Source organism: Carcharodon carcharias, chromosome 1, assembly GCF_017639515.1.
Source record: "Carcharodon carcharias isolate sCarCar2 chromosome 1, sCarCar2.pri, whole genome shotgun sequence".
Classification (NCBI taxonomy): Eukaryota; Metazoa; Chordata; class Chondrichthyes; order Lamniformes; family Lamnidae; genus Carcharodon; species Carcharodon carcharias.
Window position 1 is genome coordinate 61,670,445 of NC_054467.1, and position 14,862 is coordinate 61,685,306.

The window sequence follows — 14,862 nt, forward strand, 5'->3', positions numbered from 1 at the left end:
TGTTTTCTGATAACCTTTGTGTGCGTGAACACTGGAAGATCTGTAAAAGTGTGCACATGTACAATATGTAGATTCTTTAACAGCTGCAGTTGACTGCACAAAGCCAATAGCTACAGAGAGCTAAGAGAAAAGATCATAAAATAGTCGGATAACTGCTTCTTCTAATAAAATACCATAGGTGTGAAGTTGCTTAAAATGCAGCATGATTTAACTTCTATGAAAATGGACATACTGTGAAAGCTCAGGACCAACCAGCTGCGTCATAGAATGGCAGGACCTGGCTATACTCCCTGAATTCTTTTTCCACTTTTTTTTTCAATCTTGGAGCTATTGTTAAAGTGAGAACATGAACAGGGGATACCTGTAGTATTGTTGGCATGGAGAATAAAAGGAAGAATTGGCTTCTCACGTTCAGTTTCGGAGCAGCTTTGGCAGATCTGCGAGTAGGTCACAAGTCTACTTTTGAACAGGGGGGTGGTCTACAGTGCAGGGCAATACAGCAAAATGGGGGAAATGCCTTAAAACAAACTTTGGCTTCACCAACCAAAATATCTTTTTACTGGTTGCACTACGAGTAAACTTTGAAATTAATAAGATGCGCGTATTTATTTAGTATAACTTGTTTTCTGTAAACTGCAATTATAATCTTCAAAACAATGCTTTTGTCTTGGATGATGAGAATAAAACTTCTGTCCCATGACACAATGATGTGCAGCTAACCTCGGTGGATGTCGTGTTTTATTTTTTTTTAAATGCGGTAAATTAGCATGAGTTGCCAATAGGAAACATTGGTTAAAATTGAAACTTGGTTTTAAATGGGAATTTTGCTCGTACCATTTCAGGCAAACTGATTTACGTGGATTTTTGGTGTTTCCCGCCCTCCCCACCACCTTGTAACACCCCCCCCCCCAACATCTGTTTTCTGTATAACAGATTTGTCTTTTCCGTTGACATTAGAAAGCCTCTTGTTCAAATTGTTTTTCAAATAGATTTTTCTATTTTCACCACTGATGCTAGGTAAAGTCACAGCTAATCAATTATATAGGGATTTGAGACTGGATTTGTTGTAGCCTTTTTTTTTGTTGATTCACCCAGCACATTTGATTCTTTGGCTTGAGTAGATTGTTTCTTTCACTAAAATGGAACTCTAAAGGGAGTGTGTCTGTGTTTTATTAGGAAGGGGCTAGGGCAAAGGTTTATATTGGAAGCTTTTATCATGTTCTCGCGTTCCCTTTTCAAACAACTTTGTCAATCAGCAGGTTCATCAGCACCAGGACAGAGGGGAAACATTCCACTGTGAGCTTTGCCCTTTCACCTCGTCTCGTCATTTCAGTTTAAAACTCCACATGCGCTGTCATCAGCACTTTCCCAGAACAGAGGTGAAGGTCAAAGAAGAGATTACTGAATCTGAGGTCAGACGGACACTTTCTAATGATGCTGCTGATAAGAAGAAAAAGGGTACAGAATTACTTGAGAATACATTAAAAATTCAGGACCATCTTTTGTATGAAACAACAGCAGAAAATTATAAGGAAACTGCTATTCCACTGAAACCAGTTAAGGAAGAACCCAGTGATGTGAATGTCACCTGTGTGCCACTACCAGATAGTCATGTGTTTGGCAAAAGACCAGGAGCAATACAGCAGGGAGCAACAAATCCATCAGAACCATCTGACCTTACAGCCACCCAAAAAGTGTTTCCCTTTAGCCAAGACATTTCTGCGACAGATTTTCTTCTGAAGTTATCAGGTATTTCAATTTTCTGTACTTAAACATTGTTTTTTCTTCTTTTCTTTGGTAATTTTTAACCCTTTGAAGACAGTTGTCTCAATTTATGATTGAAATAAAAAATCAGAACTGTTATTTGGGTATTCTTGAAATGAAAAGGAGGTAATCATGGTTTGTGTATTTCTGCCATATCTAGTAAGTGAGCCCATTTGGGAGTGAAATCAGTGAGAATTTGGAATTCTCTGCCCCAAAAGGCTGTGAATGTTGCATCACTTGAAATGTTCATGCCTGAGTGATAACTTTTTGTTAGTTCAGAGATATAGATCAAAGACCGGTTGAAAGACAGATCAACCATTTATGTAATGGAATGGTGGAATAGGCTTGAGAGGCTGAATGGCCTACTCCTACATATGAATTAGGAACAGGAGTAGGCCACTCAGCCACTTGAGCCTGCTCCACCATTTAATAAGATCATGTCTGATCTGATTGTAATCTCAACTCCACATTCCCACTACCTCTAACCTTTCAATCCCTTGCTTATTGAGAATCTATCTACCTCTGCCTTAAAAATATTCAAAGGCTCTGCTTAGACCACCTTTTGAGGAAGAGTGTTCCAAAGATGCAAGGCCCTGTGAGAAAAGAATTTCTCCTCATCTGTCTTGAATGGGCGACCCCTTAATTTTTAAACACTGGCCCCGGTTCTAGATTCTCTCGCGAGGAAACATCCTCTTCACATCCACCTTGTCAAGCCCCTTCAGGATCTTGTATGTTTCAGTCAAGTCACATATTGCTGTTCTAAACTCCAATGAATGCAAGCCTAGCTTGTCTAACCTTTCCTCATAAGGCAACCCACCCATTCCAAGTAATAGTCCAGTAAACCTTCTCTGAACTGCTTCTAAAACATTTACATCCTTCCTTAAATAAGGAGACTAATACTGTATATACTACTTCAGATGTGGTCCCACCAATGCCCTGTGTAACTGAAGCTTAACCTCCCTACTTTTGCATACTTTCAATAATTCTCACAAAAAATTATAACATTCTATCAGCTTTCCTAATTTCTGTATCTGCATACTAACCTTTTGCGATTCATGCAGTAGGATGCCTAGATCCCTCTGCATCTCCAAGCGCTCAATCTCTCATCATTTGAATAATATCCTTCTTTGTCCATTTTGGCAGAGAAAAAAAAATCATATTTTCCCACGTTATACTCCATTTGCCAGATCTTTGCCCACTCACTTAATCTATCTATATCCCTTTGTAGCCTCCTTATGTCGTCTTCACATCTTTCTTTCTTTCTTGTCTTTGTGCTATCAACAAATTTAACAACGCTACCTTCATCCAAGTCATTTATTTAAATTGTAAAAAGTTGAGGCGCCCAGTACTGATCCCTGTGGCACATCACTATTACATCCTGCCTACCAGGAAATTACACTTTTATGCCTACCCTTCATTTCCTGTTAGCTAGTTTTATAACTGATGCAGTTGGTAAAGTGGAGTTATTTAAAAATCCTAGAGGGAAACTTTAAACAACTATCATAACCTATAATTTTAAGTGTTATGTTTGAGATGCGACTCTAAATTCAGGAATCAGACCACTAGTTCTCAAGGTTTTACATTAAACTAAGTGAAGCACTTTATTAATTTACACAGGCTAAAATATACATACATATGGCTACAAATTACTACTATCATACCTTTTAACAAATTCCCAAACTAACCTCCATTAAGGCAACAGCACCCATACACTTAACCAGACACCAGACAAAGCATTTTCACCTTACGAATTCAAAAATGAGGTCCTTTTCACTTTGGTTCCAATGGAGAGAGTTAGAGGCTTACAGCTGCTTTTGACCTCTCATTGCCTCTGCCCTGCACACCCGAAAACAATTGTTTTGTTATATCTACCACCACTGATTGAATACAAATTCTCATTGTCTCACCAGCCTCTTTGAACTCCACCTTTTAACAATGAAACCCCTTTCATTGTACCAATTTTATTAGTAATATAAACATATTGCTTGGTAGCTGCTAGATTGGTATCATTTTCACCCCACTTCTTGAATGCGCTATTCAAAAAATGCAAATGCACACTACCTCTTATATATCAAAACTCGTACACATCAAAGCATTCAGACTAGCTGGCTTTAATCCAATTAAGACGCATCCACACACTAAAGCTTTATTTTAAAAGAAAAATATTTTCCAAAATATTATATATATTTGCTAGCTGTCATGAGTTATTAATCTTCTGTCCATGCCAATATCTTATCCTCTACACCATGAGCTTTTATTTTTCACAATAACCTTTGATGTGGCACCTTATCAAATGCCTTCTGGAAATCTCAGTACATCCACTGGTTCCCCTTTATCCACAACACATGTGAGTCCTTCAAAGAACTCCAATAAATTGGTTAAACATGATTTCCCATTCATAAAACCATGCTGACTCTGCTTGATTACCTTGAGTTTTTCTAAGTGCCTTGCTATAACGTCCTTAATAATAGTTTCTAACATCTTCCCTATGACAGATGTTAAGCTAATTGGCCTGTGGTTTCCTGCTTTCCGTCTCCCTCCCTCTTTGAATAAAGGAGTTACATTTGCTATTTTCCAAACTTATCCAAATCTAGGGAATTTTGGAAAATTAAAGCCAACATGTCATCTATCTCCCTAGCCGCCACTTTTGAGACCCTAGAATGAAGCCAATCAGGACCTGAGGACTTATTGGTCCGCAGCTCCAATAATTTGCTTGGTACCACTTCCCTGGTGATTGTAATTTTCTTGATATCCTCCTCCCTTCCATTTGCTGATTTCCTACTCCTGTTCCTATTGAAGTATTCAATTTTTTCTCCAAATTCAAAGTGTTATTGATATAATGGTCCTTAAGGTCACTGACGAAGTGGTGGTGTGCAGGCGCTGACTATTATAAAGTTCTTGCCTACTTTTTTCATGGGCTGCAATGGGAACTTGCTCTCCCAGCTGCAGCATAAATCCATTGGAGAGATGAGTAGGGAGCTTGGTGGCGAGGTGCAATCCAGTGATGAGGGCAGAACCTATTCAGGCAAACTGCAAGTTCCAGATTCAAGCGTTAAGACCATAAGACATAGGAGCAGAAATTAGGCCATTTGGCCTATCAAATCTGCTCCGCCATTCAATCATGGCTGATAAGTTTTTCAACCCCATTCTCCCGCCTTCTCCCTGTAACCTTTGATCCCCTTACCAATCAAGAACCTATCTATCTCGGTCTTAAATACACTCAATGACCTGGCCTCCACAGCCTTCTGTGGCAATGAATTCCATAGATTCACCACTCTCTGGCTAAAGCAGTTTCTCCTCATCTCTGTTCTAAAAGGTCTTCCCTTTACTCTGAGGCTGTGCCCTCAGGTCCTAGTCTCTCCTACTAATGAAAACATCTTCCCCATGTCTGCTCTATCCAGGCCTTTGAGTATTCTGTAAGTTTCAATCAGATCCCCCCTCATCCTTCTAAACTCCATCGAGTATAGACCCAGAGTCCTCAAACGTTCCTCATATGTTAAGCCTTTCATTCCTGGGATCATTCTCGTGAACCTCCTCTGGACCCTCTCCAGGGCCAGCACGTCCTTCCTGAGATATGGGGCCCAAAATTGCTCACAATATTCTAAATGTGGTTTGACCAGAGCCTTAATGGGCTCTCCAGAATTTGTGGTGTGGTTGTGGGCTTCAGTAGCAGTGAACATCTCGTTGTTTGCTACAGTAAGTCCTCCCTTAAAGTTGTGGTTGTGTTCCTGAAAATCACGACTCTTTAAGTAAAATGAATCATTGCTTCCTATGGGAACCTATGTCAAAGCCAGAGTTAGGTACCTTCAGACTTCTCGCGCCCAGAAAAAGCAAATACGCGTTGAAATAAAAACAAAAAGCTGAAAAAACTCCAGGTCTGGCAGCATCTGTGGAGAGAGAAACAGAGTTAACATTGAGTCTGAATGACTCTTTCTCTCTCCACAGATGCTGCCAGACCTACTGAGTCTTTCAGCATTTTTCTGTTTCTTTTTCAGATTTTCAGCATCTGCGGTATTTTACTTTTTTATTATACAAGTTGAAATTTTGTACCAGACATGTGCAGCACTGCATTTCTTGCTGAAATATTTTGCAAAATAAAATGCATTACTACAACACAATTAAATTCTTCAACAAAAATCATGGTGCAGTACTTTTAGATTGATCAGGCTTCATCTAGTGGCAGAAGTTGGTAGCAGCTGAAGCCCTGACTACTTGCACCAACCAACTTCTACCACTAGATGGAAGCCAGGATTTCTGTGCGAGTTCAGAAGCAAAGCTAGGAGCAGAGCCAGAAGTGGGGAGCCACTGAAGAACAGACCCAGAGGGCTAAGGTAAGAACAAAGGCTGGGAGTCGGCAAGGGTGGGAGCGGAAAGAAGAGGGAATGATGGAGAGGGCGGAAGCACTGCTGGAAAAGTCATGTGAGGACCCAGGAGAGGAAGTCTATGGCAAACGGTGGTCATGTGAAACTGGCAACATTAATTGAGTGTATTGACACTATTTTATTAACAATGTTAAAGTGAAACAACATTGTGAGCTGATTTTGAGCAAGAACCTGCTGTTTTGCGACCTCAAAAAAGGCCCAATATATTTTACTATTGTGTAAAAAGGCAAATAGCTCATCTAATTCCTTCACTCTGTCAGGACAACTTCACGTCAGGAGTTATTTGATATCTACTGTTGATGAAATTTTAACAAAGCTTTCTCAGAAATCTTAAGATCTTTCAGTAAGAACTTGCCATTAACCCAGATTTGTGTTCCTGTTTTATGGCCTTAGGATATACAATATTTTACAGTGTTTAAAAACTATCAACAGGAGCTTGAATCTTATTTCTGTTATAGTGCTGCTGTACCTTGATTGCCAACTGTTTGGGGTTATGAAATGTTGTGGGATATTTAGTATAATTTTTACAATGCTTAAAAAAAAACTTCCAAAACACTGACCTATATTATGTCTGACAGTATAATTAATAATGGATGGGATTAGTGCAAGTGTTGCATTTGTGGTGGGGCCAATCTAGAGGTCCTAATTTCCATTCTGTCTTCCAATTTTACAATAAAATTTGCTATGCTTATAGATGGCACCACTGATACATTTGCAATTGCGTAAAACCAAATTAAGTATACATGAAATGGTAGTTACAGAGTTTTCAAAAGCTGCCTGCCGCTGTATAGAAGTTGAATTGATGTGAGGAGTGGGATGGGGAAATAATTAGATTGTTATCAACTTTAGATATTTTGAACTTAAATTTATTTTGAATAACTATAGCTCAATTTTGGCATGTAAATTTATGAAAAAACTAGGGGACTAGAGAGATGCAGTGAATCCAATGTAGTGGGGCCTTCATCATGAGATGTAAGGCTAGGGGATGAGGGCAAGGGAAGAGCACATTTCTGATAAATAAATAATGGTAATTGGCAGATAATGAGAATCTCCAAATTTTAGCCTTGTGTATATATATATTATAACTTTCTAAATATAGTACAGCAAACCCCTAGGCATAAGAGTAAACACGCATGTAACACAAGCAGCAAACTTAATTCTTTCTTAAAAACAAAAAACTGCGGATGCTGGAAATCCAAAACAAAAACAGAATTACCTGGAAAAACTCAGCAGGTCTGGCAGCATCGGCGGAGAAGAAAAGAACTGACGTTTCGAGTCCTCATGACCCTTCGATAGAACTAGGTGAATCCAAGGAAGGGGTGAAATATAAGCTGGTTTAAGGTGGGGTGGGAGGGGGGGACGTGGGTTGGGTGGAGGGGGGTGGTGTGGTTTTAGGGACAAACAAGCAGTGATAGAAGCAGATCATTAAAAGATGTCACAGACAACAGAACAAAAGAACACATAGGTGTCAAGGTTGGTGATATTATCTAAACGAATGTGCTAATTAAGAATGGATGGTAGGGCACTCAAGGTATAGCCCTAGTGACCTCCCTCCTCCATCCTCACCCCCTTTCTGTTTCTTCCCCCTTCCTTTTGTTTTTTTCCAATAAATTATATAGATTTTTCTTTTTCCCACCTATTTCCAATATTTTTAAATACTTTTGAATGTTTTATGCTCTCCCCACCCCCACTAGAGCTATACCTTGAGTGCCGTACCATCCATTCTTAATTAGTACGTTCATTTAGATAATATCACCAACTTCGACACCTATGTGTTCTTTTGTTCTGTTGTCTGTGACATCTTTTGATGATCTGCTTCTATCACTGCTTGTTTGTCCCTACAACCACACCACCCCCCCTCCACTTCTCTCCCTCCACCCAACCCCCCCCCCCCCCCCCCCCCCCCCCCCCCCCCCCCCCCCCCCCCCACCTTAAACCAGCTTATATTTCACCCCTTCCTTGGATTCACCTAGTTCTGTTGAAGGGTCATGAGGACTCGAAATGTCAACTCTTTTCTTCTCCGCTGAAGCTGCCAGACCTGCTGAGTTTTTCCAGGTAATTCTGTTTTTGTTTTTAATTCTTTCTTTATTAGGCTGAGAGGTTGATCAGAGAGGAGAAAATTGATGCAAGTCTTGCAATGAGCAGATGTCTCATGGAAGGCTTTGTCCTGTGAAAATTTGGATAGATTGGGTTGTAGATAATGGCCCAGAACTTCCATTCCCCAGTGGGGTTGTACCCAGGAGGTACCCCAGAAGATGCAGGGGACCCACCCCACCAATAGTCCCCATGCAAGGTCTGCACAGGATTTGGCTGGGAATTTCAAACTTCCAACAGGCAATTGCCCTGCACTGGGAACCATCCGATACTTCGATTTAAATTGTAGGCTTCGGATGGTTCCAACTCTCGTAGTAAAATAGGTACCCAGGAAAAGTTAGGTCAAAAACCGCTATGGTACTCTTCCACTGACCCCCATGACAACCCCCACCCCCCTCAACCAACCAGCACCCTCTGACCATACTCTTGACTATCCTCCCCCACCCCACCATCCTATCCATTTACCTTATACATTTACTTCCTCCCTGGCTTCTTAAAGTGCATTTAAACAGAGGGACCTTTAGCTAGCATAGAAACAGAAAATAGGAGCAGGAATAGGTCATTCGGCCCTTTGAGTCTGCTCCACCCTTTAGTATGATCATGGTTGATCCCCTATCTCCATGCCATACTACCGCTCTGCCCCCATACCTTTTGACGCCTTTAGAGTCTAGAAATCTAAGTATTTCCTCAAATATATTCAGTGACTTGGCCTCCACAGCCTTCTGTGGTAGAGAATTCCACAGGTTCACCACTGAGTGAAGAAGTTTCTCCTTATCTCAGCCCTAAATGGCCTACCCTGTATCTTGAGATTGTTCTAGACCCCCCAGCCAGAGGAAACATCATCCCTGCATCCAGTCTGACCATCCTGCCAGAATTTTATACATTTCAATGAGATCCCCTCTCATTCTTCTAAACTCCAGTGAGTACAGGCCTAATCAACCCAATCTCTCCTCTACGACAATCCTGCCATCCTAGAAATCAGTCTGATGAACCTTCGTTGCACTCGCTCTATGGCAAGTATATCCTTTCTGGGGTAAGGAATCAAAAACTGAGCACAATACTTCAGGTGTGGTCTCACCAAGGCCCTGTACAGCTGCAGTAAGATATCCTTGCTCCTGTACTCAAGTCCTTTCGCAATGAAGGGCAACGTACCATTTGTCTTCTAAACTGCTTGCTGCACCTGCATGCTTGCTTTCAGTGATTGGTGTACAAGGACACCCAGGTCCCTTTGTACATCAACATTTCCCAATCTATCACCATTTAAATAATACTCTACCATCCTGTTTTTCCTACCAAAATGGATAGCTTCATGCTTATCCACGTTATACTGCATTTGCCATGTATTATCCCACTCACTCAACCTGTCTAAATCGCCTTGAAGTCTCTTTTAACACCCTCCTCATCGTTCACATTCCCACCAAGTTTCATGTCATCAGCAAACTTGGAAATATTACATTTGGTTCCCTCATCCGAATCATTGATATATATTGTGAATAGCTGAGGCACAAGCACTGATCCCTGCAGTACCCAACTAGTCACTGCCTGCCACTCCAAAGTAGACCTGCTTTCCCTACTGTTTCCTGTCTGCTAACCAATTCTCAATCCATGCCAATGTATTGCCTCCAATCCCATGTGCTTTAATTTTACACACTAACCTCTTATGTGGCACTTTATCAAAAGCTTTCTGAAAATTCAAATACACCCTATCCACTGGTTTTCCCTTATTTATTCTGTCAGTTATCGCCAGTAGGTTTGTCAAACATGATTTCCCTTTCATAAATCCATGTTGACTTTGTATAATCCCACTGATATTTTCTAAGTGTCCTGTTATCACAACCTTTATAATAGACTCTTAACATTTTTCCCTCCTACTGATGTTAGGCTAACTGTTCTATAATTCCCTGTTTTCTCCCTCCCTTTTGTAAATAGTGGAGTTACATTTGTCACCCTCCAATCTGTTGGGTCTGTTCCAGAATCTACTGAATTTTGGAAGATGACAACCAACGCATCCACTATTTCCATGGTCGTCACCTTCAGCACCCTGGATGTAGATTATCAGGCTCTAGGGATCTACCAGCTTTCAGTCCCATTAATTTCTCCACTTTTTTTTAGAAATACTAATTTCCTTCAATCCCTCCTTCTCACTATATTCTTGGTTCCTAGCAATTCTGGGAAGTTATTCATGTCTTCCTCTGTGAAGACAGAACTAAAGTAGTTGTTTAATTGCTCTTCCATTTCCTTGTTCTCTCTTAAATTCTCCCATTTTGGATTGTAAGGGACCTACATTTGCCTTCACTAATTGTTTTATTTTTCCTTACTTATAGAAGCATTTACAATCTGCTTTTATGTTCCTTGCAAGTTTACCCTCATTCTCTCTTTTTCCTCCTCTTAATCAATCTATTGGTCCTTCTTTGCTGAATTCTTAAAAAAAATGCTCCAAATCCTCAGGCTTGCTACTTTTTCTAGCAATTTTATATGAATGCTCTTTGGGTCTAATAATATCCTTAATTTCTTTTGTTGGCCATGGTTGGGCTGCTTCTCCTGTTGTGTTTTTGTGCCAGAAAAGAATGTATAACTGTTGCAATGCATACATTAGTTCCTTAAATACTAGCCATTGCTACCTACCTTTTAATGAAGTTCCCCAATCTGCTTTAGCTGACTCACGTCTCATACCTTCATAGTTTCGTTTGTTTGGATTTAGGACCCTAGCAGCCGCAGAAATGCCTATCTGTACCCCTTACGATAGAATCCCCTATTACTGTTGCTCTCCCACTATTTTTTTTTGTCTCTTCCCCACCGCCACCCCCACCCCCCACACTGTGCAGCTGAGCCATTTGTGTTGCTGCATTCCCCTGAGAAACCACCTCACCCAGCAGTATCCAAATTATGGGAGGTGCACCCCAAAATGCATTCCCGGAGGCAAGCCTGTAAATCATCCTTTCTCTGTTTAAACATGGAAAGAGAAGGCACTTTGGTGAAATACTAAAGGGCTTCTATTGACCTTGGAACTGTGCACTAGTACAAGTCACCAGCTTGAGCGTGTGTTTTTTATTGGAATCAAAAATACCCTACACAACGAGGATAACATTTGCACTAGATTAAATATCGGTAGGATAGCCCATAACATAGTAAGTGCACTGTGCCTGTAAAGGGCAACCATAACCTGTGATGCTGTACTCATGTGTTTTGATCTTTTCAATTAACAGCTGGAAACCAAAGGGGGACTTTAACTCCAAAGTTTAAAGTTAAAGATGAGCCGAAAGAGAGATCACCGACTGACCCTATTCTGCTACCACAATCAGGTTACCTATTTGGTAACGAGTCCCCAGCGAAGCAGGAGCCTCCTGAGAAATCAAAGATGTCTGAAGTTACTGCTGCTTCAGAACTGTTCAGCCAGGACATGTCTTGTAAGGTGGCATCAGAGCTGCTGTTTAAACTGTCAGGTACTTCTCTCAAATCTTCTGTTGGTTTTAAATGTATCGCTTGATCTTTGCACTGATGAATGAATAACTTGTTTATTTTTGTTTTTGAACAGATTTGTTCTGGTATGTTGTAGAACAATACCTTGAGTGTTAGACCTATCATTTAGTATCATGTAGCAGGGATGGGTGCAACTTTGTGGGCTGATTCACTGCCCACCAAGCCATGTTGAGAAGTTGAATAGCTTTGCTATCTTTCTGGGAGAAAGGGCATGAGGAGGAGGAGAAAAAATGGAAAGTCATACTTGAATAGCACCTGGTGCCTTCAAGGAAATGGTTACCAAATGGTCATTGATGGTCTGGAGCATTACCTGTCTTATAATGTATCGAGCCAAGTAGGCAAAAAAGAAAACAATTACCAAGAGAAACAGGTTAATGGAGAAAAAGTTGTTTTTTAAAAAACCTTATTTTAATACATTACTCATGTTCCCATAGTTCATTTTCTTGTTTCTTCCCATGCTCTGCCCACCAATTGGGCTCTGTTTGCAAATTTACTCTGCCACTTGAATTAGGTTTTCGAAGGTTGAACGAAATGGGCACTTCCCAAAAGGTTTGTACTGTCCGCCTATGTTAGTGAGAAGCGACAGATCACGCTGGGGCTTTTATCAAATATGGCCAGCAATCTAGCTCTCTTATCTACCTTCTGGTTTACTCTATCAAAAGATTCAGCTTGGAACTACTATTTTTGTGCTTTTGTGTCAATGCTGTAACTCCACTGGTTAGAGTAATGTCCAGCACAAAGGAAAATAGTTGTGGATGTTGGAGGTCAATCATCTCAGCTCCAGGACATAACTGCAGGAGTTCATCAGGGTAGTATCCTCAGTCCAATTATCTTCAGCTGCTTCATCAATGTCCTTCTCTCCATCATAAGGTCAGAAGTGAGGATGTTAGCTGTTAGCTGATAATTGCACAATGTTCAGCACCATTTGCAACACATTCAGATACGGAAGTAGTCCATGTCCAGATGCAGCAAGACCTGGACAACATTCAGGCTTGGGCTGATAAGTGGCAAGTAACATTCACGCCACACAAGTACCAGGCAATGATCATCTCCAACAAGAGAATCCACCCATTTCCCCTCAGCATTCAGCGACATTACCATTGCTGAATTCCCCAATATCAACATCCTGGGGTTACCATTGACCAGCACCTGAACTGGACCAACCATATAAATACTGTGGCTACAGGAGCAGGTGAGAGCATCTCTCCTCCTAACTCCCCAAAGCTTGTATGCCCAAATACATGGCGTTGCCTTGGGATCACCTCCAGGTCCAGCTGTCACAAGCATCTTTGTTGGGTTCCATGGAAAACATGCCTTCGATGGAATGACACCTAACCTCCTACCCATTTCATATTGCCGGTATGTGGATGATATTTTCACTTTTTTAAATCTGCAGCTGAATGTAATAATTTCCTTGCATGTCTTAATGGGCTCCGTCCTGCTCTCAAATTCACCTTCGAATTGGAGCAGTCAAATAAACTGCCCTTCCTTGACATACTAGTTGAGAAATCTACCACGGTCTACCGCAAGCCTATCTTCACTGGTCCATACACGCGTTGGGATACTTGCAGTTCCACATGCCATACGATTGACCTTATCGGCAATGTTGTAAATAGGGCCCAAGCCATTTGCTCACTGTGCAAGCTTGATGCTGAAATAGGGTGCATCAAAGGCATCCTGCAGGATAATGGCTACCCTGATCAGATCATTTTGTGCCATATATCATGCAAATTCATGAATGGACACAAGGCCATCGCTTTTGGCCCTGAAGAGTGCCCATTCTACATCGCCTTACCCTTCCAGGGTAATCCATCTCAAAAATGTGAGCAACAGGTGAAGCTAACTGTTTCACGCAGCTACTATGCAGTTGCGCCACGAGTGGTATTCACCACTAACAGGATACTGCCTTCAAGCCAATAAGACATTTTGCCTATCACACAAATGAGTAATGTGGTACATGAATTTCAGCGCCAGTGTGACGCTAGTTTTGTAAACCATACATCCCAAAGACAGTCGGATCATATCAAACAGCATGCCCCTGCCGCTGTTTGCAACACACTAAGTACTATAGACCATACTCAACCAGCCTGTGCTTGCACAGCTCAAAACACTATCCAACATTAGATGATTCCACAATTGGACGACGTTTGCGAAATAATCTTCAATGTGCAATGTGCTTTATGGGGAGGCAGTGGCATAGTGGTATTGTCACTGGACCAGTGTTAAAGAGATCCAGAGTGATGCTCTGGGGACCTGGGTTCGAATTCCACCATGGCAGATGGTGAAATTTGATTCAATAAAAATCTGGAATTAAAAGTCTAATGATGACCATGAAACCATTGCCGATTGTCATAAAAACCCATCTGGTTCACTAATGAAGGAAACCTGCTGTCCTTACCTGGTCTGGCCTACATGTGGCTCCAGACCCACCAGCAATGTAGTTGACTGCTAAATGCTCTCCGAACAAGAGCAGTTAGGGATGGGCAATAAATGCTGGCCTAGCCAGCGACGCCCAAATCCCATGAATGAATGAATAAAAAAATGAATTACACTGACAACCAATATAAGATTCAGTTGGGCACTCAATGTGGCGCATTTGCGTGTACTGGAAGCTGCATATATTAATACACAAGGCCCTGTTCTTTGCAGGCAGACAAAATATGTTGTGCCTGGTTGCCCCTGTTTCAGCTAAACAAAATATTTGACCAACCATTTGCTGACTCAATATGTTGACCAATCGGGGTCAAGCTGCCTGGTTTAAATTTCAGACAATGCTTGTTTTTCTTTGTTGATTGAAAAAAAAAACTTGCCTGTGTTTGCTAAAGTAGAGGGCACATTTCCTGCACATACGTAGTGGTAGCGCCTGTGACATCGAAGCCAATAACATCCTAGGCAATGGTGGAGATCTTTGCAGAGTCCTCTCTGGCCAGCGCAAAGGCGCATCAAGGACTGAGGAGAGGACTCCTCTTGATGGATGCACCTTTGTTAGCAATGCTGCTGGTAAGAGGTGGGCATGCTACTTTTGCAGAAGCGATGGTCCATCAGTTCAGTTTTCTGCCAACTTGAGATGACCATAAAAGATGGCCGCTGATATCTGTCTGCGTGTGTACATTTGGCTGTGCATGCACAGAATCCTTTGCCA

At 41.3% G+C, this 14,862-nt stretch overlaps 1 protein-coding gene across 6 annotated transcripts in view; it reads left to right on the top strand.

The window, feature by feature from the left end:
• The window catches only part of znf827 (zinc finger protein 827), a 156,385-nt gene that overhangs the window by 36,672 nt on the left and 104,851 nt on the right, over positions 1 to 14,862 (top strand). For 5 of the 6 annotated variants that reach the window (XR_005943980.1, XM_041195226.1, XM_041195216.1 and 2 more), the window contains exons 4-5: positions 1,257 to 1,749; positions 11,447 to 11,683. Coding sequence is in view for 5 of the 6 variants with exons in the window: in XM_041195226.1 (XP_041051160.1) it covers positions 1,257 to 1,749; positions 11,447 to 11,683 (730 nt within the window). In the remaining variant the exon portion in view is untranslated. The remainder of the gene's footprint in view (positions 1 to 1,256; positions 1,750 to 11,446; positions 11,684 to 14,862) is intronic. The other variant, XM_041195196.1, reaches the window with a different exon arrangement.